The 24,188-nt window shown below is 47.4% G+C and overlaps 1 protein-coding gene across 2 annotated transcripts in view; it reads right to left on the bottom strand.

Moving 5' to 3' along the window:
• SHROOM2 (shroom family member 2) overlaps positions 1 to 24,188 on the bottom strand; it is a 144,332-nt gene that overhangs the window by 60,689 nt on the left and 59,455 nt on the right. For both annotated transcript variants that reach the window (XM_077888296.1, XM_077888295.1), the window contains exon 2: positions 11,571 to 11,722. In XM_077888296.1, coding sequence (XP_077744422.1) covers positions 11,571 to 11,722 — 152 coding nt within the window. The remainder of the gene's footprint in view (positions 1 to 11,570; positions 11,723 to 24,188) is intronic.

Raw genomic sequence — 24,188 nt, forward strand, 5'->3', positions numbered from 1 at the left:
AAGAAGAAATGATAACACAGTGGAAAGGTCACCCCTAGAATGAGGACGTCATGACTACTGGGCACACTGATGTTTTCTTTAAAACATACGAGCTCTCGCCAGGTCCTCTGAATTTCCTAGCGCATAATGAACGTATTTGGCAAGGTTCCAGCTGCTTTGTCAGCCCCTCTGATTGCCTAAAACGGCTGGATTCGCGTTGATAAGGGAGAGGAGGACGTTCATGGTCACAGTCCTGTGATGCTGGACAGGCGGGTTCTGGGGACGGGCGCTCTGGCGCCACCTAGTGTGCCCACACAGTCACTGTCCCTCTGGAACAGACACAGGAGCAGCTTTCCGGGCCTCACTGTCACTAGACTGGGGTGTTTTTTTTTTCATACAAGACACACACTCAGGTGGCTTTAAATCATCCAGTTGCTGCAAATGTGGGGGCCACAGGTCACACGGTGTGCCAGCACAGAGGAACACAAGGCCCCAGGGTGAGGGCCCGGGGGAACCCACGCCACACCCGGTTCTTAGCTGTACCCACCCTGGCCACCTAGCAGAGCCATGGGCATTACAAGTGTGTAAATGCACGACGGGCGGGTAGCAAACCACTCCCAAATCATTCCTTCCCCCTGATGTCTGCGGAGGTCCAGATGGCCCGGTGGCAAATATCAAACAGGAATGAACCCGGAAGCCGCCAATCCCATGTTTCCTCCTTGTGCACAGTCAGATGTAAGCTGACTGGGGAGACCAGTCAGGAAGGCCCTTCGGGGAAGGAAACCCACACAGGGTGATCTCCGGCCTTGGAAGTATCCAGGAGGGGCGGATGCGAGCACAGCTCACTACCGCTGCGAAGGCCTATACAGCGCACCCCAGATGCCCAAGGTCCTGCGTCTCTGCAGGGCGGCATGGGCGGGGATGTCATAGACTAAGACCAACAACGTCCCACACTGTGCATGGAGCCCCAGAATCCCAGGGGCAATGGAAGTCGGTCCACAGTCACACCAAACTACAGTCATCCCAGTGTATAGGAAAGAAATCTTTATTCAAATGGCTATTGATGTTCGGAATCCTTAAAATGCATGCTTATTGCAGAAAATATGGAACACGGGACACCTGCGTGCCTCAGTCAGTTCAACATCTGCCTTCGGCTCAGGTCATGATCCCGGGGTTCTGGGATCGAGCCCCACATTGGGCTCTCTGCTCTGCTGGGAGTCTGCTTCTCCCTTTCCCTCTGCTCTGCTTATATTCTGTCTCTTGCTCTATGTCAAATAAATAAATAAAATCTTAAAAAATATGGAACATTTGAAAATTAAGGGCAGCCCCGGTGGTGCAGCGGTTTAGCGCTGCCTGTAGCCTGGGGTATGATTCTGGAGCCTGAAGCCCGGGATCGAGTCCCATGTCAGGCTTCCTGCGTGGAGCCTGCTTCTCCCTCTGCCTGTGTCTCTGTGTCTCTGGCTCTCTCTCTCTCTCTCTCTCTCTCTGAATAAATAAATAAACAAATCTTAAAAAAAAAAAAAAAAGAAAATTAAGAAGCCACCAAGAAGACAAAGGAAAATAAGCCATGACTTAAAGATAATCACAGGTAATCTCTGTGCATGTCCTCCCATCTGTTTCTAGACAAGTCAGAGAATCTGCAGAGTCAGCAGGCTCACTGCGTTCTGCAGCCGGCCGGGTTCTGTGAGCATTCCCTCATGCCCTGGCACTCTTCCGACATGTAATCTCTAATCAGTGGTTAATATTCCTTTCATACAAATACTGAAAAGCCACAGTACTGACTATGAACACTGTCTGGTACTCCAGATAAAATTATTCATCCTAATGACAGTTCCCCTGAAGCCTTTCCCACAAATTACATACCACAATTAATTGATATTTACTTCAATTTTGAAAAAAAAAAAAAGTTTTATATGCTAGGTAGTCCTTGAGGGATTTTTGGAAGGACACGGTTTAGATCACAAATATGAAAAATGCTAAGCTATCACTGAAAATTAAGAACAAATCCAGACATCAGAAATCATTTTAAAAAAGGAATTATTAAAATAAATGCTTCAATGCAATAAAATGTTTATCACTCTCATAAAGAACAGAATCCCTTCCTTCCCCCACCCCACCCCCCAAAAGTCACATGAGTGTTGAGTTATTTTCATGACCTTTTAGAATGAAGCCAGCAGGCAAGCCTCACACAACACACACAGTCTGTGCCCGGTCACCACGAGCTCGGCCTGACGGTACCAGCCCCGCGGGGAGGGGAGAAGGGGCCTTGGCTTTGCGCGCGCACTGATGCCGTGTGCACAGTGTGTGGGGGCCTCCAGGCCATACTGGGGGCAGAGAACACTCCTGGGGGGGAATCAATAGTGACGCACTGGGGGCCCCCCAGGGGGAAAAGGCCTGGATTTGGGGTAGCGGGTGAGCTGGACAGTACGGCGATGCTCCTCAGTGGGCCCTTGAGTGAACGGGGCCAGCCCTACACAGGGGACCACAGGATTCAAGGACCAGAGGCCAGCATGGGAGGTGGGGTGGGGACGGGAGTCTGCACCAGAGGAGGGGCAACCACAAGCTCTCTTCTTATTCCTTCAAAAGGAGACAAAGAAAATGCACCACTCCACAAACACAAAATGAACCTTGCTCTGACCCTACAACTCCCAGTTCCTGCCAAGCCCAGGGAAGCCTATGTCCTGACGGGCCTCTCCCTCTGCTGGTCTATCTACCTCCTGCCAGATCAATCTCCTTGCAGCTCTGCTCTGGACAGCTCTTGCTCTCACTCCAGAACCTTCAGCTACTCCCAGCTGCCACAGAAGGAAGGCCAAGCTCCCACATTCTCAAGGCATCTAGCCAAGCTATTGTGTGGAGTGTTCCCTGGGGCCAGCAGCATGGACATCTGCTGGGGACAGACCTGGCCAGGCTGATGCAATTGCACTCGCCTTCCTGGCCGTTCATATGCAAGCTCAGGTCCTGCACTGCCCGCCCCCAGCTACCTCGTAATCCCTCCCCCTGCACTCCTTTTGATTGCATCCCCTCTGCCATTCTCTTTAGGAGCCCTGGTACCACTGATGTAGGACCAGATATGTAGCTCAAATCTGGCTCAACCTTCCAAGGAAGGATCAACGGCCTATCCTTAAGAAAAACTCTGCTGAGATCTGCTTCCATTCCTCTTGACATCTGTTGGCTCACCACTTGTTAGAGCTTTCCTGGCCCATGCCTCTGAGCACACTCAGCAGCCAGCCAGCTCCTGGAGGGCAGGACGTAGCGGTATGATCTTCACCATTTGCCTGCAGTGCTTCTCACACGTTACATGAATGTACAAAAACATAGGTCAGAGCACTCTATAAATGGCAGAGAGTTCTTTTCCTGGGCAGTGATCAGACGACACAATGCAGTGGAAGGGGAGGTCATGCTTGATGGAATCTCTAGTCCTATGGGATAAGAGTCAGACAGTTCCTGCTTTTATACATGAGGAGAATTCAGATAAAAATTCCCTAATGGCCTCAGCAGCTGCAACTGATACAAGACATCAAAGCTGCATTTTCAACAGATGCCAGGCTGAGAAGCAGCATTCACACAGGATGAAAGCACCGGGGTTCCTGTCCATGAGGCCAGGGCACCCCTCATCCTTCCCTTGCAAGGGTGCTTCAGCAGAGAAAGCTGTGTGGAAATGTCATGTAAAGAACACATGCAGAACTGGAACGGACCCAAATGACTTGCTTTTTCTATTTCCTTTTATAATCCACAAACGTCAGAAAAAAGGAAAAAAAACCTCAGACTGTCCCACCCACCTGTGTTCTCAGTGTATTTCCCCAGCTGACTAACACACCAGTAAGTTCAACCCATGGTTTTAAAAGGGCGACGACCCAACTTCCTTGCTACAATTCAAGAGAATGGATTTTTTTTTTTTGGCAAAGAAACTCAGGACATTCAAATGTGAAACCATTAATAAAACTAATTATAAATAGCTCTAAGGATTAGCAACAGGGCTGATGAGTCATATACAAAAGAAACGAAGATAAGTAAAACATTCTCTGTGTGTCTTAACACACTGGAAACCATTGATGTCGCCACACTAAGTTTTATGAACATCACTAACGTGCTTTGCAACGAAAACACAATCTTAACTTTTTACCACTATCTACTTGACTTAGAAAATGAAATGTCTCACATCATTGGAAATTCATCTGATTAAATTGCTCAAACCATACACTAAGCCTAAATTTGAACAGAAGTAACTTTTCTTTTTTTCTCTTGATTTTATTTAATAAAAACAACAATGGAAAACAGCCTGAAGAAGTCAGGGTGTCTGTCCCTCATAAATCTCTGGGTCTACTCTGTTTAACAATAAGCATGTAGCAAACAGCCATAATCCCAGAAATGCTTACAATAGAAACTCTACCCCAGAAGTTGAGCAAATGACTGCAGACCACCCTCCTAAAGCACAAGATCTCACGGAGACCTGCCAACATCCCCACTGAGGCACAGCACGCACACACACACACACACACTGTTTCTGTCCCAGGGAGAACTCGAGAGGGAAAGGTAAGAGGGACACAACCTGCGGACGTCCTAGCCAGCCCTGCACTCTTGCTGTATCGTTGTATGAAGCTGCTTCCAAGAATCTCTGTGCTCATCGGGGTCAGGGCGGCACGCAGAACCACCTGCTAAGGACAGCTCCAAGGAGCCAGGAGCAGAGGGGGAGCACAGCCCAATATGGGCTTGGAGCAAAATTTGTTGCAACTTAGTGACATCTGGAAAATGATGTGTGTGGCAAGAGATTTGCTCCAAGCAAGCATGGCTGTGGCTACTAGATGTGAAACTCCCTTTCTTCAAATATGTAACTATGCCCATAGCCAGGCCAACCCTTACAGCCTCCTGCAAAGAACCTCTATCTGTCCATGGGTGCTAATCTGCTTCTGAATGCAAGCTTAGTGGACGTAATTAGAGTCACAAAGAATTTAAGGCTGCCAGCAAAAGAGGCAGAAAAACACATGAATCAACCCTACTGATAATTTGGCCTTGGCAAAACTGCTTGCAACAGTTTTGTTTGAGTCTCGGTTGAGAGTAAGATGAATGAAGAGGTGGGCAGGTTACTTCCATTGTAAGCAATACTAGTATTACCATGCAAATTTGAAAGAAAAGCCAAAAGAACAACTGCAAGCTTTCCAAAATAAGGCATGATATTTAAAAGAAATTCCCCATAGGATATTTGAAATTATACATACTTTTAAGGAGCTGAACCTATGATAATTTGCCTCTGAAGTGAGAAGAAAGGAGGACTGTGTCCCAGCACTCCTCACGCAGAGCTTTCAGTGCACATTTTACAGAATCAGACACAACAGCCTTAACCCCAGCTCTGAGCAAGATGCTCTCCTTCCCCAACACACCGAGTGCATCAGGCGTCAGATGTTCAGCACCTCTCCAACAGCGAAGGCTCATCTACTCGGCCACCTGGATCAGGAAAACACAACAAGTGACTCGGTTTTTGGTCTTAACCTTTTCCAAGCACATCTGCTTAAGCCGCTATGGCTGCCCAGCAGAACAGCCCATGGCGCTCTGTGAAAATACCAGCACAGGATCCGCTGCAGACCGTCAACACTCCTAGGGTGGAGCCTGGACACCGAGGAGAAAGTGCAGAAGACAACCATAGGGACACACAAGGAAAGGTTACCACATCCGCCCCGAACTTTCCCATGAGTAGCACGTCCGTGGCCAAGCAAAGCTGGAACCCCAGAGTACCCAGGAGGAAAGACAAGGCAAGAACTTTCCACTCAGCCTCTCCTCATGGTACAACAGTTCTTCTGACTCCTGGGCAGACGCCCCCCACCGCCACCCCTCCCCACTCCCCTCCACGACTCACTGGCAGCGGATACCACCTGGGCATCGCAGGAGAGAACATATGTGCACCTGGCAGGGATCAAAGTTACAGTTCTTTGTTTCCAACTGATACTGCGCTCTGGGAGAAAGGAAGTGCCTACTCTCATTTGGGAAAGAAACTTTGCTGGGGAGAGATAATGATCTACACATATCTCCTGCTGCGTCACCTTCCCAAGCCCCAGCTTCTAAGAGATGACAAGATATGCACCACCCATGCCCCATGAAACAAGATGCCATGGCTTTGTCGGATTGGCCCACCGTGATCCTTTCCTGGCTGCTTGATCCCTACACACTCTGAAATAAAACCAGCCTACAAAGAAAAGATAGATAGCAGGGGGGGTGCCTGGGTGGCGCAGTTGGTTGGGTGTCTGCCTCTTGGTTTCGGCTCAGGTCAGGGTCTTGGGGTTGTGGCATCAAGCCCTATGTCGGGCTCCACACCCAGTGACAGTCTGTTTGGGACTCCATGCTGGCTCTCCTCTTGCCTCTCCCCATCAAATCAATAAACACATCTTTAAAAAAAAAAAAAAAAAAAGGTAGCAGCTACCAGTAGCAGGAAGGAGTCAGTATGTGAACCACTACTTCATTTTATTTATTTATTTATTTTTTTAAAGATTTTATTTATTCATTCATGAGAGACACAGAGAGTGAGAGAGGCAGAGACACAGGCAGAAGGAGAAGCAGGCTCCATACAGGGAGCCCAACGCGGGACTCGATCCAGGGTCCCCAGGACCATGCCCCGGGCTGACGGTGGTGCTAAACTGCTGAGCCAACCGGGCTGCCCACTACTTCATTTTATTAATAAAAGTACGAGTAGGGAGAGGCACCTGGGTGGCTCAGTTGGTAATATGCATCTGACTCTTGGTCTCAGCTCAGGTCTTGATCTCAGGGTCCTGAGTTTAAGCCTCATGTTGGGCTCTGTAATGAGTGTAGGGCCTACTTAAAACAAAAACAAAACAAAAAAACCAAAAATTCCAAAAACTATGGGTATGGATTTTACAATAAAGTGCATACCCCCTGTCCCCACAACCTTCCAGAACCACCAAACCTGTACTGGCCTCTTGCAGTCTTCATCATAAATGCCACCCTTTCTTGGGGTACCTAAAGACGGGGCAGGTATCAGAATCAAGTTAAACAAGAGCTGAACAAGCTAGTTTATCATTGGCTACACTCTTGGGTAGGGCAACATAGGGTATTTATGTGTCTGTGGCTCCGTCTATGAATAATTTACAGAGTGCCTTTTTTAAACTGGCCACTTTTTTTTTTTTTTTTTTTGGACGAGTGCATGATCTATTTTGGAGCTCTACAGAAAATGCTAGAGAATGCTAACTAATGTGTGAGACAAAAGTCTGATTAGTGGTTGCCTGGGGATGGAGAAACAGAATGGCAGAGTTTAAGCAGAAATTTAAATTTAGATGAAGAATACATGTTACCAATTTCAGAGAAAATTATTTTATTTTTGTTAAGATTTTATTTGTTTGAGACAGAGAGAGAAAGTGTAAGTGAGGTGAAGGGCAGAGGGAGAAGCAGACACCCCACCGAGCAGGGAGACTGATGCAGGATTCCATCCCAGGATCATGACCTGAGCTGAACGTAGACGCTCACCAACTTAGCCACCCAGGAGTCCCTGTCAAATACATTTAAAAAAAATAACATAAAGAAAAGTATGTCTGCACACACACACACAAAAAAGTGAACAAACTGCATGGGTTTGCTTTTATATCTTGCTTTATATATTCCTTAAAACATTAATTCCCATCTAAACTAGGTAATTGTTATGCGCACCCCTCATTTAAAGAAAACTGGAGGGGATCCCTGGGTGGCTCAGTGGTCTAGTGCCTGCCTTCAGCCCAGGGCATGATCCTGGAGTCCTGGGATCGAGTCCCACGTCAGGCTCCCTGCATGGAGCCTGCTTCTCCCTCTGCCTGTGTCTCTGTCTCTGTCTCTCTCTCTGTCTCTCATGAATAAATAAATAAATAAAATCTTTAAAAAAAAAAAAAAAGAAAACTGGAGGGCTCCTGGTGGTTCAGTAGGTGAAGCATCTGCGTTCGGCTTAGGTCATGATCCTTGGGTTCAAGTCCTGTATCAGGCTCGCTGCTCAGCATGGAGTCTACTTCTCCCTCTGCTTCTGTGCACTTGCTCTGTTTCTCTCTTGTGCACATTCTCTCTCTCAAGTAAATAAATAAATCTTTGCAAAAAAGAAAAGAGAAAATGGGATATACAAATGCAAAAGCAGGGTTCTACATAGTGGCTCCCATAAATCCTTTGGGGCAAAAGTCTGATCCCTCTCCCCAAGAGTCTTTTACATAACTCGTCAGCTCCATCAGATGACAGGCCCCAAAGGCCTTCCTGGACTCTCTACTGACAAGATCTCTGTGGCAGAGATGCTTTGCTTTCAACAGAATTTAGTTTATTTTTTATATCCTTAAAGATGTTCCTCTAGGTCAAAAAAAGTTTCTATACATAAGGAATGATGCCCAACTTCACTCGTAGTGAAAAATGCCCACTTAAACACTGAAGCCATTTTTCACCTGTCACATTCAAAAAGAGAACAGAAACAAACTGAAAACGCTTCTGCTAGAGTGGATCTGAGTCTGAAAAGTGGTCTGAGAAACGTGGAGGTAGCTATAACGGTTCACGCTGCACAAACCCTCTGATTCAAGTACCCCGGGGCTGGAAATGCACTGTAACGCTCTCTACGTAGGACAGGGACGCACAATGGGGTTCAAGGACACCACATAGCATAACACACCACATAGCATTCTGTGTGTTACATGTACCCACCAGAAGCACCACAGCTGTTCACTGAACGACAGCAGACGATCCAGACTGTGCAGCACCGTGGGGTCGTTCAGAGAAATCACGAGTCAGACTTTACTGCACACAACATAGAACAATCTCCACAGATACATATGCAAATACACAAGCACATATATAACTCCAAGAAGCTGGGGCACCCGGGTGGCTCAGTGGTTGAGCGTCTGCCTTTGGGTCAGATCATGATCCCCGGGCCCTGTGATCGAGTTCTGCATCAGGCTCCCTGCAGAGAGCCTGCTTCTCCCTCTGCCTATGTCTCTGCTTCTCTCTCTGTGGGTTTCTCATGAATAAATAAATAAATAAATAATCTTAAGAAAAAAAAAAAAACTCCAAGAAGCCCAAGAGATCAGTAGTGACAACACTGCTCTTTGGAGAGGCAAAACAGGGGTGCGCAAGTGACCTATTCCACCCCACGTGTTCCTCTGAACATGGGTACTCTACTAACTATGCCCAGGTATTGCTTTAAAAACTAAGTAAATGAAGAATAAACAGCTTTCGAGTATACTGTAGCCAGCATTCAAACACCCACCCTTTGTACGGTCATTCCTTCTGTCTTCATCACAGAGTAATGAATCAACCTCCTCTGGGGCCCTGCCTTGTACAGAACATGATGCCACAGTTGACGGTTTCCTGGGGACCCGACTTTCTGCTGAGTCCTGTGAACAGAGGCACACGGAATCCCAAAGGCTTCTCCTCTTTAAAAATGCAACAATCTCAAGAGTTCTTATTGTGATAAAACTCATATAGTACTTAGTATATGTGCTGCCGACGTGAGCACCCATATAAAACTTAAATGTATACTTAAATATGGTTAAGATGGTCAATTTTATGCTATGTGTGTTGTACCACAATATTTTTAAAAATTAAAACTAAGAATTAAGAATAGGGGGTGCCTGGGGGACCCAGGTGGTTGGGCGTCTAACTCTTGATTTTGTCTCAGGTCATGGTCTCACAATCCTGGATTGAGCCCCGTCTTGTGCTCCCCGCTCAGCAGGGAGTCTGAGGCTCGTCTCTCTCTCCCTCTGCTTCCTCGACCCCGTTCACACTCTCTCTCAAAGAAGTAAATAAATCTTAAAGAAACTGTAAGGATGGACATACACAGTTCTCTAACTACCTTTATGTGCTCCACTCAACTGGACTTTGTGGAGCATCTTCTCACGGCAGCAATTGCTAACATCACTTATAACAGCAGTACTTCATAGTCTGGATGGTCTCTAATTCATTTCGGTAATTTCCCTTTGCTGAGTATCTGGGATCCCAGAAACAAAATCTGTGGGTGCAAGAGATGCCTTCTGAAACATGTTGCCAAACTACCCACCACAAAGTCTGTTTACTCTGTTTTCTAACTGGCATTAGATCAAATACATGCTTATTCCCCCACATTCTCACCAAGAATGGGCCTTGCTACTAGTAATCTCTGTCAAAACCTAGCATCTTGTTTTCAAGTCAACCTGCAGATTCCTATGGGAGACAAAGGAGAGCAGCAGGTCCAATGAGCCTGGAGACTGGTGAGGACACCTGGAGACACCTTGGTAAAGCCTAGCTCACCTCTGTGCACCAAGTGTCCCTTCCCGTCATCATCACTGCACCAAGTCCCATAGAGTTCTGTGAGAACACAATCCTACCTTAGAAAGGCCATTAATGTGACCACAAAGGAATAGCCATAGAGTATAACAGCATCTCTCCCACCTCATCCTCTCCAAAGGGTTCCCAAACTTTGCTGATTTACAAAGAGGATAGTCTGCACCACTTAGGAATGAGGTTGCTAATTCAGTGTGGCAACGAACGAGTTTTTCCTTCCTTGTTTCTGAGCCTCCTCCTTGGATATGGTGAGTCCAAAACAAAAAACAACAAAAAAGACTAAAGTCCTTTGGGAATACACCTTCAGGCCTGTATTAAAAATTGAAGTAAATAGGACACCTGGGTGGCTCAGCAGTTGAACATCTGCCTTCAGCTCAGGGTGTGATCCCAGGGTTCTGGGATCAAGTCCCACATTGGGTTCCCTGCGCGCTGGAGCCTGTTTCTCCCTCTGCCTGTGTCTCTACCTCTCTCTCTGTGTGTCTCTCAGTAGTAAATAAATAAATAAATAAAATCTTTATAAATAAATAAGTAAGTAAATGCTTGAGCCCATTTATTTAAAAATATTTACAACCAAGCTTGGAAGGACTGCATTAATTCTGAAAAAAAAGAGGGGGGTCGGGGGGGACACACAAACACTTTACTATAATTACCCATCTACAAAATGCAAGGTGGAACATTTGTTCTATATGAAGATAACCAATCATAAGTAATTTCATGGCAGGGGTCCAGGAGAACTGTTGTAGCTCCTGTGTGTAAAAACATCACATCCCTAATTCCACTTTCCTAATCGTTTCAAGTCCTCCAGACTTGCACCGGCAATCTGGTTTGTAGGAACAAGCAGCTGAATCCCCCCAGACCTCAGCACAGCACTGCAAACTCCTGGTTGCTGACTTCCCTCTTGGTGCAATAATTCTCGATTCTGGCATGAAAACCAAAAACGCAGTAGCCTGCCACCTTGTGGAAATAACAGGCAACAACACCTCATGTGGAAGATAGTTCTCTTAAGAGAATAATCTACGTATTGCTGAAGAAAAGGTAAGAGTATTCAAATTCACTTCATAAATCAAAGGAACAATCGGTACTAATAAAAGAAGGCATCTTTTAAGTTTTTGGCACTGGATTCATCCTTGGTCAAGAGACATAATTCTATGTGTGCATACACGCTTCATCCTTGGCCAAGAAATATAATTTTATGTGCACGTACGCATGAACACACTCAAGTCCAAATGGGACGTCGCTTGCTGCGATACCGATCAGCCAACCTGGCTTCACATTTTGCTATTTCACTCACTTCTGTTTGCAAAGATGGCACAAGGCACGGGTCTTACCGTTTCACTACCAGCTTTAGGGTTTTATGAGACCCCTTCACCAGGCAAATCGCTTCCTGTCTAAACCCTGAGAGTCCGATGTCGTTGATGCCGACGATCTCGTCCCCAGCCAGTAACTTGTCCACCGCCGCAGCTTTACTTCCTTCTTCAATCTGCAACAAAGAGGCATGTCCCATGAGCTTCCAAACGAGCAAAGCAAGTGCCCAGAACTCAGCCAGAAACAACACGCCTGTGACGTGTCGCCCACAGGTTCTAGGACCACCTGCGGGATCAGCCAGGACCCTTCCTGGGCTCTGAGGCCACATGATTCCTATTTGGGGAACAAGGGGCCTCACCCGGGGCCACCTCTGCACGAACGAGGGCTACTATTCACCGAGGGAATAGGGAAGAGCGTGAGCACTCACAAACAACACAACCCCAAACAGTGGAGCCAAAGGCACAGGTTGGTTTTCTCCATCTCCTTTATCCAAACAGTAATGATACATTATTTTTGTTAAATTACTATTTCTCATACATGAATCCCATACCTAGGTTTTTGCAACTGCTTTATTGAGATAGAATTCAAATACCACAAAACTCATCCATCTAAATATACAAGGGAATGGCTATTTAGTATATTCGCAGAACTGTGCAAGCACCACATCCCATTTCAGGACACTTCCCCGAGCCTAGAAGAAACCCAGTAGCCATGGGTGGTCATTTCCTGATCCCTTCCATCCCGGCACCCACTAACCTACTTCCTTCACTATGCATTTGCCTCTACTGGACGGCTCATATAAAAAGAATCCTATGATACACAGCATTTGTGACTGGCTTCCTTCAGTCAGCATAATGTTTCAAGGCTCAACCGTGTTACGGCACCTGCCAATTACTCCTTTTTATGGCTGAACGATACTCCGCTGTATGGAATACCACATTTTAGGGATCCATTCGTCCATTGCTAGATACTGGAGTTTTTACTGTTCAGCTATTATGCTGCTATGAACCCTGGTGCTCAAGTTTCTGTGTGACATATGTCTTCATTTCCCGTGGGTATGCACCTAGGAATGACCGTGCTGGGTCATATGGCAACTGCAGTGAACACCTGGAGGAGGCGCCGGGCGGTTTGCTAGTGTCCTGTGTGTGAAGGTTCTAAATCTTCCACATCCCTGCCTAACACTTAGCAATTTCTTTGATTAAAGTCCTACTTAGATTATGCCACACTGTGCCTATTAAGGTATTCACGACTCCGTGCCAAACACAGATGTATGAACGTGTATGGACTCATTTAAAGCTTGTTTGTATGTCACCCATTTGATGATAACTTTAATCCTGGGACATCTTGAACTTTAATCCTAGTTTTTCCTATATAGTAATAATCAACTTGGCAGCAACTAACACAGCCTTTCTGTACTAGCGCTTGGCAACCTATGGCCCATGAGTAGCCAGCTGTGCCTTTTTTTTTTTTTTCTTGGTAAATAAAATTTTACTGGAATATAACCACACCCACTTGTTTACATACTGCTACAGGACAGAATTGAGTATTTTGGCCCACAAAACCAAAAATATTTACTACTTGGCTTGTTACAAAAAAAAGTTTGCCAACCCCAGTTTTATACCAGGAAGCTATTATCTTTACTAACTGCTAGGAAAACTAGTGAAAAAAGTTAACAGTTCTGAGCTGTGTACAGTCTGAAAGTTCACAGCTCGACTGTTTGCCATGACTAACTTGAGAATGACTTCTAAAGTCCTCACAAAGCGCTAGAGCAGTACGTTTTTCCTATGTAGCTAAAGAGCTGGGTACTAAGCAATGACCATGGCTCAGTTCTGCAAGTGCCTGGTATTTTCCTAAAACCTACACCTAGATCCACGGACAGCCAAACTCTTCGGTTGACAAGGCAATTACTCATTGCAAGTCAACACCATAAACAAAATTAAACAACTACTCCTAATGGAATGGACTGCTTCATGGTTTTGTTAATAACTGGTTTCAAAAGTCTAGACAATTTTATCCCAACATAATAACAGAGAGATTGCAAGTAAGTTTCCACCCGCCCAAGATGACAGCCTCAGCCATGTACAGTCAAGGTGCATGTTACATGCACTGGAGAGACATGCCCCATGGGAGAGGCCCAGAGGCTGTGCCAGTGGACGGTGCAAGGAGGGGAGGCTCTCGGGGAAAGAAAAGACCCCCCCATCCCAGCAGGAGGTATTTAAGGACTGAGGGGTGGGGAGACGTCAGGAGGCAGCCAAGACCGAAGACAGACCCATTGGCAGATAACCACAGAGAATGCAACCTTGGGTCTCCAGTGATTCAAGCTTTGGTAGATGAGGGGCCAGGTGAAAGGGCAGGAGATAGAGGAGGAAGAGTGAGTATCGCAGAGGCCACCAGCACCAAAGTACACACCGCCAAGGATGGTGGGTGAGACTGGTGGTGTGGGGAAGGCTCCCAGGGAAAGCTTATCAGCGCCCCAGCTGGGGTCACTACCTGAGCCAGCAGCATCGTGGTGGCTGGGCTCAAGAGCAGCACTTGCCTCCCCTCCCACCCCCCCGCCCCAACCCCGACCCACGGGCTGCCAACACTCCAGGCACGTGGCAGTCCTCCAAGGAGTGCCTGGATCTGTTTCATCTCCTCCCAGCCCACCTCCCAAGCACCAGGTATACAATTTTAAGGGCAAAATCTAGAATACAGAAAGAATATATGCAGATAGTGCCTTGGGTCTGTACCTCGTAACTCCTGCCTAAATACTAGTCGTTAAATGCTTCGGTGGTGTTGAGTACAAAAAAGCCGCCACGTGGTGAGATTAGAGTTTGTATTTACTCTCTTAATAAGTATCTACTGAACAACTACTATGCACAAAACCTGCTAGATATTGTGAGGGGGGAAGGTGGGTCTTGCAAGATATAGTTCCTGCCTTGAAGACATTTCTAGGCTTGATGAACCAACACTTCTCAAACTGTAATGTGCAGACAGGTCTCCCAGGATTTAAAATGCAGATCTGATTCAGCAGTCCCATGGCTGGGCCCAAGCTTCTGCATTTAAAAAAAAGATTTAATTAATTAATTAATTTTAATTAATGGATTTTCAATTAATTAATTAGAGACAGAGAACGCATGTGTGCAAGGAGCAGAGGGAGAAGGAGAAGCAAGGCTCCCTGATGAGGAGGGAAGCTCAATCCCAGGACCCTGAGGTCATGACCGGAGCTGAAGACAGACACTTCACCGACTGTGCCACCCAGGTGCCCCTCAGCTTCTGCATTTCTGAGACATTTTTAAAAAGCTCCCAGGAGATCAGACTGTGCTTTGCAATGTAGAGATATGAGGGATGTAGAAATGAAGTACAAGATGAGTAAGAACTATGTTTGCCCTCTTTGGGTATGGATGCTCCAAAAAGATTTTCAGAGCCCGAGGCCTTTGGTACAGCCTTAAAGGAATGCAGGCTCTGGAGACACATCAGAATATATAAGGGACACGTATGGCAAATGAAGCAACAGAACACGAAAGGGCCCCCAAACGGACAGGCACGAGGTACTTGATCCTGAGTGCTGTGTGGGCTAAAGGAGCCCTGGCATGTTTGTGCAGAGGAAGGGCTCATTTCAGGCGATGCCCTCTGGAAGACAGAGGGCAGGGAAGTGCTGCATCCAACATGCCACCGCTCAGTGCTGCATGGGCAAGTATCCACGCACATGGGTGCACCGCTGCTAGAAAGCCTAACCACTGACGAGGTGGACTTTGCTCATTTCTGATCGCAAACTGCATCGGAGAAGACATCTAGGTAATGTGGGAAAGCCTAGGAGTTCCAAGATATGGAAAATCAGAATGCAGATGAGGAGGCAAGGTACAGATGGAGGCTTTTCACAACTCTGGAGGGCCCAGGGACTCCAGAGCCTTCCAGCTTCCTGACATCTAGGGGCAGGTCTTTTCCTTCCAGACTCCCTGTCTTCAGTAACTTTTCTTGACTCTCAGAAATCCCACCTGCTTCAAAGTCCACAGAAGTCTTTTCTATCTGTATGTATTCCATGGCCACAAACCCTTAACAATTCTGTTTCCTTATTTGCTGATATTTACAAGGAAAACAAAACTTAACCTGGAACACACATGCCACTGATTTCAGCCAACAACGTACTTTTTAGTCTAACATCACAAACTTCCAAATTCAATGCTTAGGTGAAGCGTAATAAATCTGTTCTCAACAATTTCTAGCTGAAACTGTCTGCTGTGCACCTTATTCATAATGGAAGATAAGTGCTTTCTCCCTGAAGAGACACTCTCATGACTGAACATAAACATACAACTTATTCACGTTAAAGAGTTGATGAGATGGACCTCTTAAGTACACGTTGATAAAAGAGGTTTCTCCCTTAAGCGTATACGTGCTCCACGTTATCATTTTGAGAAATCTGCTGCAGAATAAAGCAGCAAAGGAAAACCACGCACATGGGTATATACGCTTATCTCATTTAAGACATTTAAATGTCCACCTCTATGAATGTAGCTGATTTTCTGGGATTTTCAGCTTTAACACCAATGGAAACATGGTGGTAAATGGGAGTCCAAGTCCCACGATGACTGAATGAGGAGGAAGACATGGGACAGGACCACAAGCTGATAGAGCTTCTAACTTAGAAATATATTTTGGCCTGCATTTTGGTGTTCAGAAATGCACATTTACAAAGTCCGATTCATTCTGTCACCGATTTCTCAGGATAGAATTTTGTTTTTGTCTTTGAACAGTTGCATATTCCAAGTGGAAACAACTCAAATGTCCATCAAGAAGTAACATGGACAATGAAATGTGGTCCACCCACACAATGGAATGTTAGCCTTAAAAAGGAAGGACTTTCTGACACCTGCTACCACATGGATGGATCCTTAGGATGTGATGCGCAGTGAAATACGCCATCAACAGGAAGTGGGACTGTAGGATTCCGCTTGCATGGGGTATGTAGAAGAGGCAAGTTCATAGACACAGGACATAAAATAAAGGTTAGGAGGGGTTGGAGGTAGGGGAGGAATCATAGTTTCGTGGGTACAGAGTTTAGGTTTGGGAAGATGAAAAGTTCTGGCAACGGTTAACAGTGTTGGTAGTCAATACCACCAAGTCACACACTCTAAAGTGGCTAAAGTGGGAAGTTTCATGTTATGTATGGTTAGCATAATCACACACTCCGGAGCATCTGACAAGAAAAGGATTCTGACCCACTAGAAGAGTGAGGGGAGTGTCTTCCCTACAGTGACTGCCTCTGAATTTGAGTATTACAAGGCAGTCAAAAATCTTGAGGCAAAATCTCTATGAGGAATGCCCTGCAGGGTCTTGGGACAGTTGCTGAGGGCAGCACGTCCCAGAGGGGACCCATGACCAGTGGCTGGCTCAGCCACTACTTGCTGGGTTTTTCAGCCTCATTCCCACAAGCCCTTCAGTTCTGTGAGGCTCTGGTGAAGCAATATCATCTACTCTGGCTGCACCACGGACACGTACATCGTGTTCCTTCTCATCTGCAAAGACTCCCGAAGTTCGTCATCTATAAATGAAGACTGCATTGCAGAGCATCCTTTGGCCTTGTCCTAGCCACACTGCACCTACGCTTTCCAGAAACAACAGGTCTGCGTTTGGGAGATAAAGAAGCTGGGGGCAGCCCGGGGGGGCGGGGGGGGGGGCTTGGTGGTTTGGCGCCGCCTTCGGCCCAGGGCGTGATCCCGGGGACCCAGGGTCGAGTCCTGCATCGGGCTCCCCATAGGGAGCCTGCTTCTCCCTCTGCCTGTGTCTCTGCCTCTCTCTCTCTGTCTCTCATGAATAAATAAATAAAATCTTAAAAAAAAAATTGGCTGGGTTTTTAGGCCCCCCACCCTTTGGCTTCCTTGCCAAGAGAAAGTTTCTCTTTGATATTCATTGAGCTTATGCGGAGAGTAGCTCTAAAGCCAAAAAGCAGCTCTGAAAACTTCCACTCTGTACTTGCCACCCCCGACGGCTCCCGACGGCTCCGCGGGGCAGGACTAATCAGGCTTGGAGTGGGCAAAGGAGAAACCCGAAGTCTGCGCTGGCGGAGGCAAGCGTGCTGCCCGCCCGCATCTCACAGCATCCAGCACAGGCGACGTGGATGATCACTCCGGCGCGGGCCTTCGCCCTGCTCAGCCGCAGGCACAGCTGCCGACGTCTGCAGATCGTGGGGGCCACCAACAGGGCGCGGCTGCCCGACAGCAGGCGGGGAACATTCCCGAGGTCACCGCTCACCTCGGAGGAGTCCCTGTGCGAAGTGGCCGGCGGGCAGGGACAAATCCTTCCACGCCCACGGGGCACGCCCTCGTGCCACGCTGTTCACGCGTACAGACCGAGAGCCCCAGGTGCCCAGGCCAGTCCATGGGCTCCGCGTTGTCAACTCAGGCCCTCCACATGGGCTCACGCCTGCAGCCCCAGCGAGGGCCAGATGTCCCGCATTGTGCAGAACGTCTCACTGTCGTCGTGGAAATGTTTTGGCTGGAAACAGCAGGGAGGGGCACAGGTAATGAGTGTATTTTTGGAACGAAGGTGTCCTACTTCGGTGAACGGACGTTACAGCTGATCAAGAATGAGGGCCCAGGAAGGCAAAAGGATCTTGTCCGGTAGCGGATCGAAAGGAATCTCCTCCAGCCCGGTGGGAACATGAGCGGCAACGTTCACCTCTGTGTCCGGGGAGGAAATGAGGTCTCCCGATTAGGAAGGGCCCCGAACACAGCTTGAAAGGAGAAGCGTGGATGGGGGAGGACATTCCTGACGTGAAGTCAGGGGCAGAGGCAGGAAGCCCGGGCACGTCAAAGGAATGTCCACCGGGCAGGGTGCAGAGCTCTCATGGGGAGTGTCTGAAGATAAGGGCAGAAAGGGGAAGATGAGGAACTTGACCATGAATCAGAATCTGCACAATATCCTGGAGGCAGTGGGGGCCCAGGGAAGGTAGGCATGGAAGCAGGGAAGTGACATTATTCAAGCAAATACTTCTGTAAGACTCTTCTTGCAGGTAGAGGCAAAATGAATTTCTCCTAAGAACAAAGTGGCAAGGAAGGAGATCCTGAACTCCATCTTGACACTGGACCGAAACGAGGGCTCAAAGCAACACAGGGCAGAGAAAGGACCGAATGCAAGGACTCCAGAGGCTGTGAGGGAAGACTTAACAATGTGGTCAGAGATGAACATGATGCACCAAAAGATAGAGGCTGGTGGTGCCGAGCTGTTGAGCTCCAGTGATTCAGAAAATCACAAAGGCCAGGGATCAAAATGAAAGAACATTAAGCCCAAGGTCCTATTTCAAAGGCCATGAATCACACCTGCCATTTATCAGTTCTATCTCAAGAAGGCTTCACTGTCCAGACAAGAGGCACTCCGTGACAAAGTGTGCGTGTTGTTAGACAGGAAAATCCCTGAAGTTACCACTTCAGTCGGCTTCATTTGACTGTTTTACTCATTCTCCTGGAGTCCTGTTCCTTCAGAAAGGAAAGCTGACTCAGTCAGGGGAAGTATCAAGTTGTGAAATAATCTGCGTGTGTATCTTTGGTGACAGAGAAGTCCACTGAAAACTGGAAACTTCCACCTACGGGTGTTGAGACTTTACCAAGGAATAATTCCTGGCCCCCCGTGGCAGGAGGAGCTACACCAGCCAGGCAGCCCAGCTTCCAGAAGGCTCTTTCTTTCCAGCATCCCAGCACCGACTGGCACCCTCTCTATTGCCAAGATATGTAACAGAAGGTCAACTCAGGCGGAGGGGCTATGAAGGAGCCCCAGAGGAGAGCCACAAGTGGTTGGCTAAAACCTGCTCCTGCAGAAGTGGAAAGGAAGAAGAAAGTCATCAAACAAAACAGTGCAAACAGAAGGGAAAACACGGTGAAGGGGCTAATCGAGAACCTGAAGATTTACCTGCAGAAAATGGAGAAACTAAAGACTGAGCAGAGTCCAGCCTCTCGAGAAGCAGAGGAGAAGGAAGCCTAGTTCTAAGATCACATGCCATGTCTTACTGGTGGGCCCTGTCTCCTAGCACAATCCATAGGAAGATTTCATCACTGTTTTGGAAATGTAAGCTTTTCAGTAGCTCCAGAAATATATATATTTTTTTTAAGGATTTCTTTATTGAGAGAGGGAGAGGGAGAGAGAGATTGAGAGCACAAGCAGGGGGAGCCGCAGGCAGAGGGAGAGGGAGAAGCAGACTCCTCATTGAGCAGGGAGCCCGATGTGAGACTCGATCCCAGGACCTTGAGATCACGACTTGATCCAAAAGCAGATGTTTAATCTACTGAGCCACCCAGATGCCCCCTGCCCTTTTTGCAAGAGGTAAAATAATTTGCTGGTTATTTTTTGGTACAACCAGAAAAGTGTGGGATATTTAATCCCAGGAGGCTCTGGTTGTCTGGGGGTTAGCTTGACATTCCACGGGTGGGGGGAGCAATTTTTATAGCCAATACAAGGCATGCTACATGGCACTTTGGAGTCATGGCCTTGTAGTTAACGTGCCTTGAATATTGAAAGGTACCTCCATCCCCACATTTCTTAAAGAAAGCAGTTCCTTGATCCTAGCTCTCATATTCCCTGAGCATGTTAGTCCCATTTCCCTAAATATTTTTTTTATTTTTATTTATTTATTCATGAAAGACAGAGAGAGAGAGAGAGAGAGGCAGAGACACAGGCAGAGGGAGAAGCAGGCTCCATGCAGGGAGCCCAGCGTGGGACTCGATCCAGGGTCTCCAGGATCACGCCTTGGGCTGAAGGCAGGCGCTAAACCGCTGAGCCACCTGGGCTGCCCTCCCTAAATATTTTGTGATAGTGCCTTGAAAACCTGAAAATCTAAACAATGTTTAGATTGTGAATTGTGAATAAGTGGGATCTGTGATTGAACAGATCATCAACACAGAAGACACTGGTACTTATATCTTCTTAAGGAAAATTTGCTCCACGTTTTAAGCTGGAAAGTCACCAGAATAACAGTTTAGAAAAGAATCAGACTCCATCTTTTTTTTTTTAAGATTTATTTATTTATTTATGATAAACACAGAGAGAGAGAGAGAGAGAGAGAGAGGCAGAGACACAGGAGGAGGGAGAAGCAGGCTCCATGCTGAGAGCCCGATGTGGGACTTGGTCCCGGGACTCCAGGATTGCGCCCTGGGCCAAAGGCTAAACCACTGAGCCACCCAGGGACCCCCGATCTTTCTAGATCTTTGGTATCTATGTTAAAAACTATACAAAATGAAGTGTCTGTGTACAGATGGAAACCACCAATAAGGGGCACCTGGGTGGCTCAGTTGGTTAAGCATCTGCCTTGAGCTCAGGTCATGATCCAGGGTCCTGAGATCAAGCCCCACACTGGGCTCCCAGCTCAGCAGGGGATCTGCTTCTCCCTCTCCCTCTGCCTGCTGCTTCCCCTGCTTGTTCGCTGTCAAATAAATAAATACATTCTTTAAAAAAAAAAAAAAAAAAGGAAACCACCAATAAAATCTCACTGGTAGGGCAGCCTGGGTGGCTCGGCCGTTTGGTGCCGAGTGAAGAGACTAAATGATGCCCCCCAAAAACTAATCAAATAATCCACAATCTACCTCATAACTCACCAAACCTCATAGCTTTGGACTCTGGTGAGCAAGTTGATGTCTAGTCCAAGGCTAGACTTGTCTAGTTCAAGTTCCTTAAAGAAGGAACTGAGAGTCTGCTCTGAAGATTCTCACACACTCCTTTCAGCCTAAGAGGGGTGTTTGTCACACAAGGCCCTATAACAAAGAAAGGCAGATGTAGCCTGGAGAAAGAGACCATGGCAGCTTAATGGACAGAACCAGGCCAATGAGATGTATGGAAGGAAGAGACAACTGGGTGACGTGCTCATGTGCAAAGGGGGCAAATGGCCAACAAAAATATCAAGGGAGAAGTCAACCAGAAGAGGAAGACAAGATTTGGAGGCTGCGGAGGCTGCAATTAGCAGCCAGAGGTCTAAACAGAAGAAGGGAGGACCGCTCAAGGAAGAACAGGGAAGGGGAGTGTTTGCATCAGGCAGTCAGGAGTGGCAGCTCAGAAGCCAGGCCAGCTGGATGAGGGACCAACGGAGAAGCGTTCATTCTGAGTCAAGGCATAGCTGTCTGCCTGGTGCAGGAGAAGGCCTGAGGTATGTGCCCCCCTCCAGATGGGGCAAAGGTCTAGGGCGCCAGGGCTGCCAAGCCCTGATCACCACATCATCACTGCACTCCAGGGCACACAGGCCAACCCATGAAAGGGATGGTTTCTGGAAAGCAACATTCAGGGAGCATTTTCTTTGTTGTTGTTCTTTTCTTTTCTTTTTTCTTTTCTTTTCTTTTCTCTTCTTTCTTTCTTTCTTTCTTTCATTTATTTATTTATTTTTAAAATATTTTATCCATTCATTCATGAGAGACACAGGGAGGGAGGCAGAGAGAAAAGCAGGCTCCCTGCAGGGAGCCCGAAGCGGGACTCGATCCTAGGACCCTGGGATCACGCCCTGAGCCGAAGGCAGCCGCTCTACCGCTGAGCCCCCCAGGCGCCCCGGGAGCATTTTCTAACCCGCACTGTACATCAGGGAGGTCTCAAGCCAGGAGACACAGGGTTTGTCCACGATGGATCCCAACAGTATGCCAGTGAGCGATGTACACTACGTGCCCTGCCCGCCCCCGTGGGGAGGTACCGCGGTGGGACCCCGAGAACATCCCTCCTTTGCTGCCTGGCACCGCGGCCAAGCCCTGGCAGTGGAGGGAGAGGAGGCAGGGGCGTGAGGACAGGCCTGCTCCCGTGGACGCAGCCGGCAGCGTGGTGGCTTCCTGGCAAGCGCCCCCGGCCCAGGCCAGCGGGCAGCCTCGGGGGATGTTGGCAGCAGCGCCTGCGCCCCTTCCCGGGGGCCCCTGCACCCCACCAGCTCCCTGGGGCGCGTCCTGCTCCGCAGCTCCCAGTCTCGGGGCGGCCGCTGCCCCAGGTCCTCCTTCCTTAGCTCATCTGCCTCAGTCCTGGGAGCGGGGCCACTCCTTAGAGCCGCTACCGTGCCTGCTTGCTTGCTTTCACAGATTGTATTGGCTTATTTGAGAGAGAGAGAGAAGAATACAAGTAGGGGGAGCAGCAGGCAGAGGCAAGCTCCTATAGAGCAGGGAGCCCGACGTGGGACTCGATCCCAGGACCCTGAGATCATGACTTGAGCCCAAGGAAGATGCTTCACCGACTGCGGCCCTCAGTGTATTCCTTAGAGTTCTCCTCACCTGTGACAGTTAGGAATAATTATTTGTCAATTTGAGTAATTATCTGTTAATTATGTTTTATGTTGGGAGCCAGCAAACCTTTCTATAAAGAACCATACAATAATAAGTGTTTTGGGCTTTCGGGGCCTTACAGTCTATGGCGAGTGCCCAACCTTACCCAACCGACAAAACATAGAATGCTCTCTTGGTATCTGGCCAGTGTGCTGAACGCTGCTTTATATTGTTTCCTGCTCAAATTACTGTATGGTTTGTCTCCTAACCAGACCTTGACAGACAGAAAATCCAGGGGTCCAGTGCAGTAAGAGACATGCACGGGGCCCTAGCAGCAAATTATATAATGGTGTGGGTGGGGAGTGGGGGAGATGATGAGCATTAGGGAAGGCTTCAAACAGGTGAGGGGCACCTTGCTGGCTCACTTGGTGGAGTGTGACTTTTGATCTCAGGGTTGTGAGTCTGAGTCCCACACTGCATGTAGAGATTACTTAAAAATTAAATCTTAGGGGCTCCTGGGTGGCTCAGTTGGTTGGGTGTCTGCCTTTGGCTCAGATCATGACCTCGGGGTCCTGGGATTGAGCCCCACATCAGGCTCCCTGCTCAGAAGGGAGTCAGCTTCTCCCTCTCCCTCTCCTCCTCCTCCCTTCACTGGTGCTCTCTCTCTCTCTCAACTAAATAAATAAAATCTTTTAAAAAAAATAATCTTAAGAATTTTTTTTAAAAGATGAGGTATGAGATCTAGTACTTAAGACTTGCCTCCACCACTTACTTAACTAGTTGATTTAGAGAAGGTCCCTTATTTTTGTCTGTTCTGTCACCTAAAACTTTTTTCAAAATATTTTACAAACTCTAAAGTATTATGCAAGCATATTCACAAATTATTTCAATTTATAATTTGTTGGTGTACAAGGTGGGACTACGGGGCTAGGCTTCCATACTCAAGTTCAGTGACAAATGATCCCCTTCTGGATTTTAACTGGAGGAAGCTAGGCTGACGTGGTGGCTGTGGCTGGGGAGAAAGCTTCATTTACAATGCTCCAAGCTATTTACTTAGGTAGAATGGTTTCTAAATCCTTTTACAAGGCTGTTTAGAAAAAAAAAAAAAAATCATGAAGCTCAGTTAACCTAGATGCTATTGTTTAAAGTTACCTCTTTTCCTGGTTTAGCTACTATAGCATTACAGAAAACTTTTGAAGTAGACAAAGTCACAATATATAAATGGGGTATTTTACAAGAATTTAGCCTAAGTGGATTATGCAGAACCCAGGCCACATCTCCCCCCATTTAAAAAAGCCTGATTTAAGTGGTAGTGAAATTCTAAGGGTAAGACACAAACACCTCTCGAAACTACTCATGGTTTAAATACTGGAGATTTGTAATCAAGCAAAGGAGGAAAAAAAGGAACATGAGTTTCCCCAGGTGGCCCTTTGAATGTACGAAGTA

Source organism: Canis aureus, chromosome X (genome assembly GCF_053574225.1).
Source record: "Canis aureus isolate CA01 chromosome X, VMU_Caureus_v.1.0, whole genome shotgun sequence".
Taxonomy (NCBI): domain Eukaryota; kingdom Metazoa; phylum Chordata; class Mammalia; order Carnivora; family Canidae; genus Canis; species Canis aureus.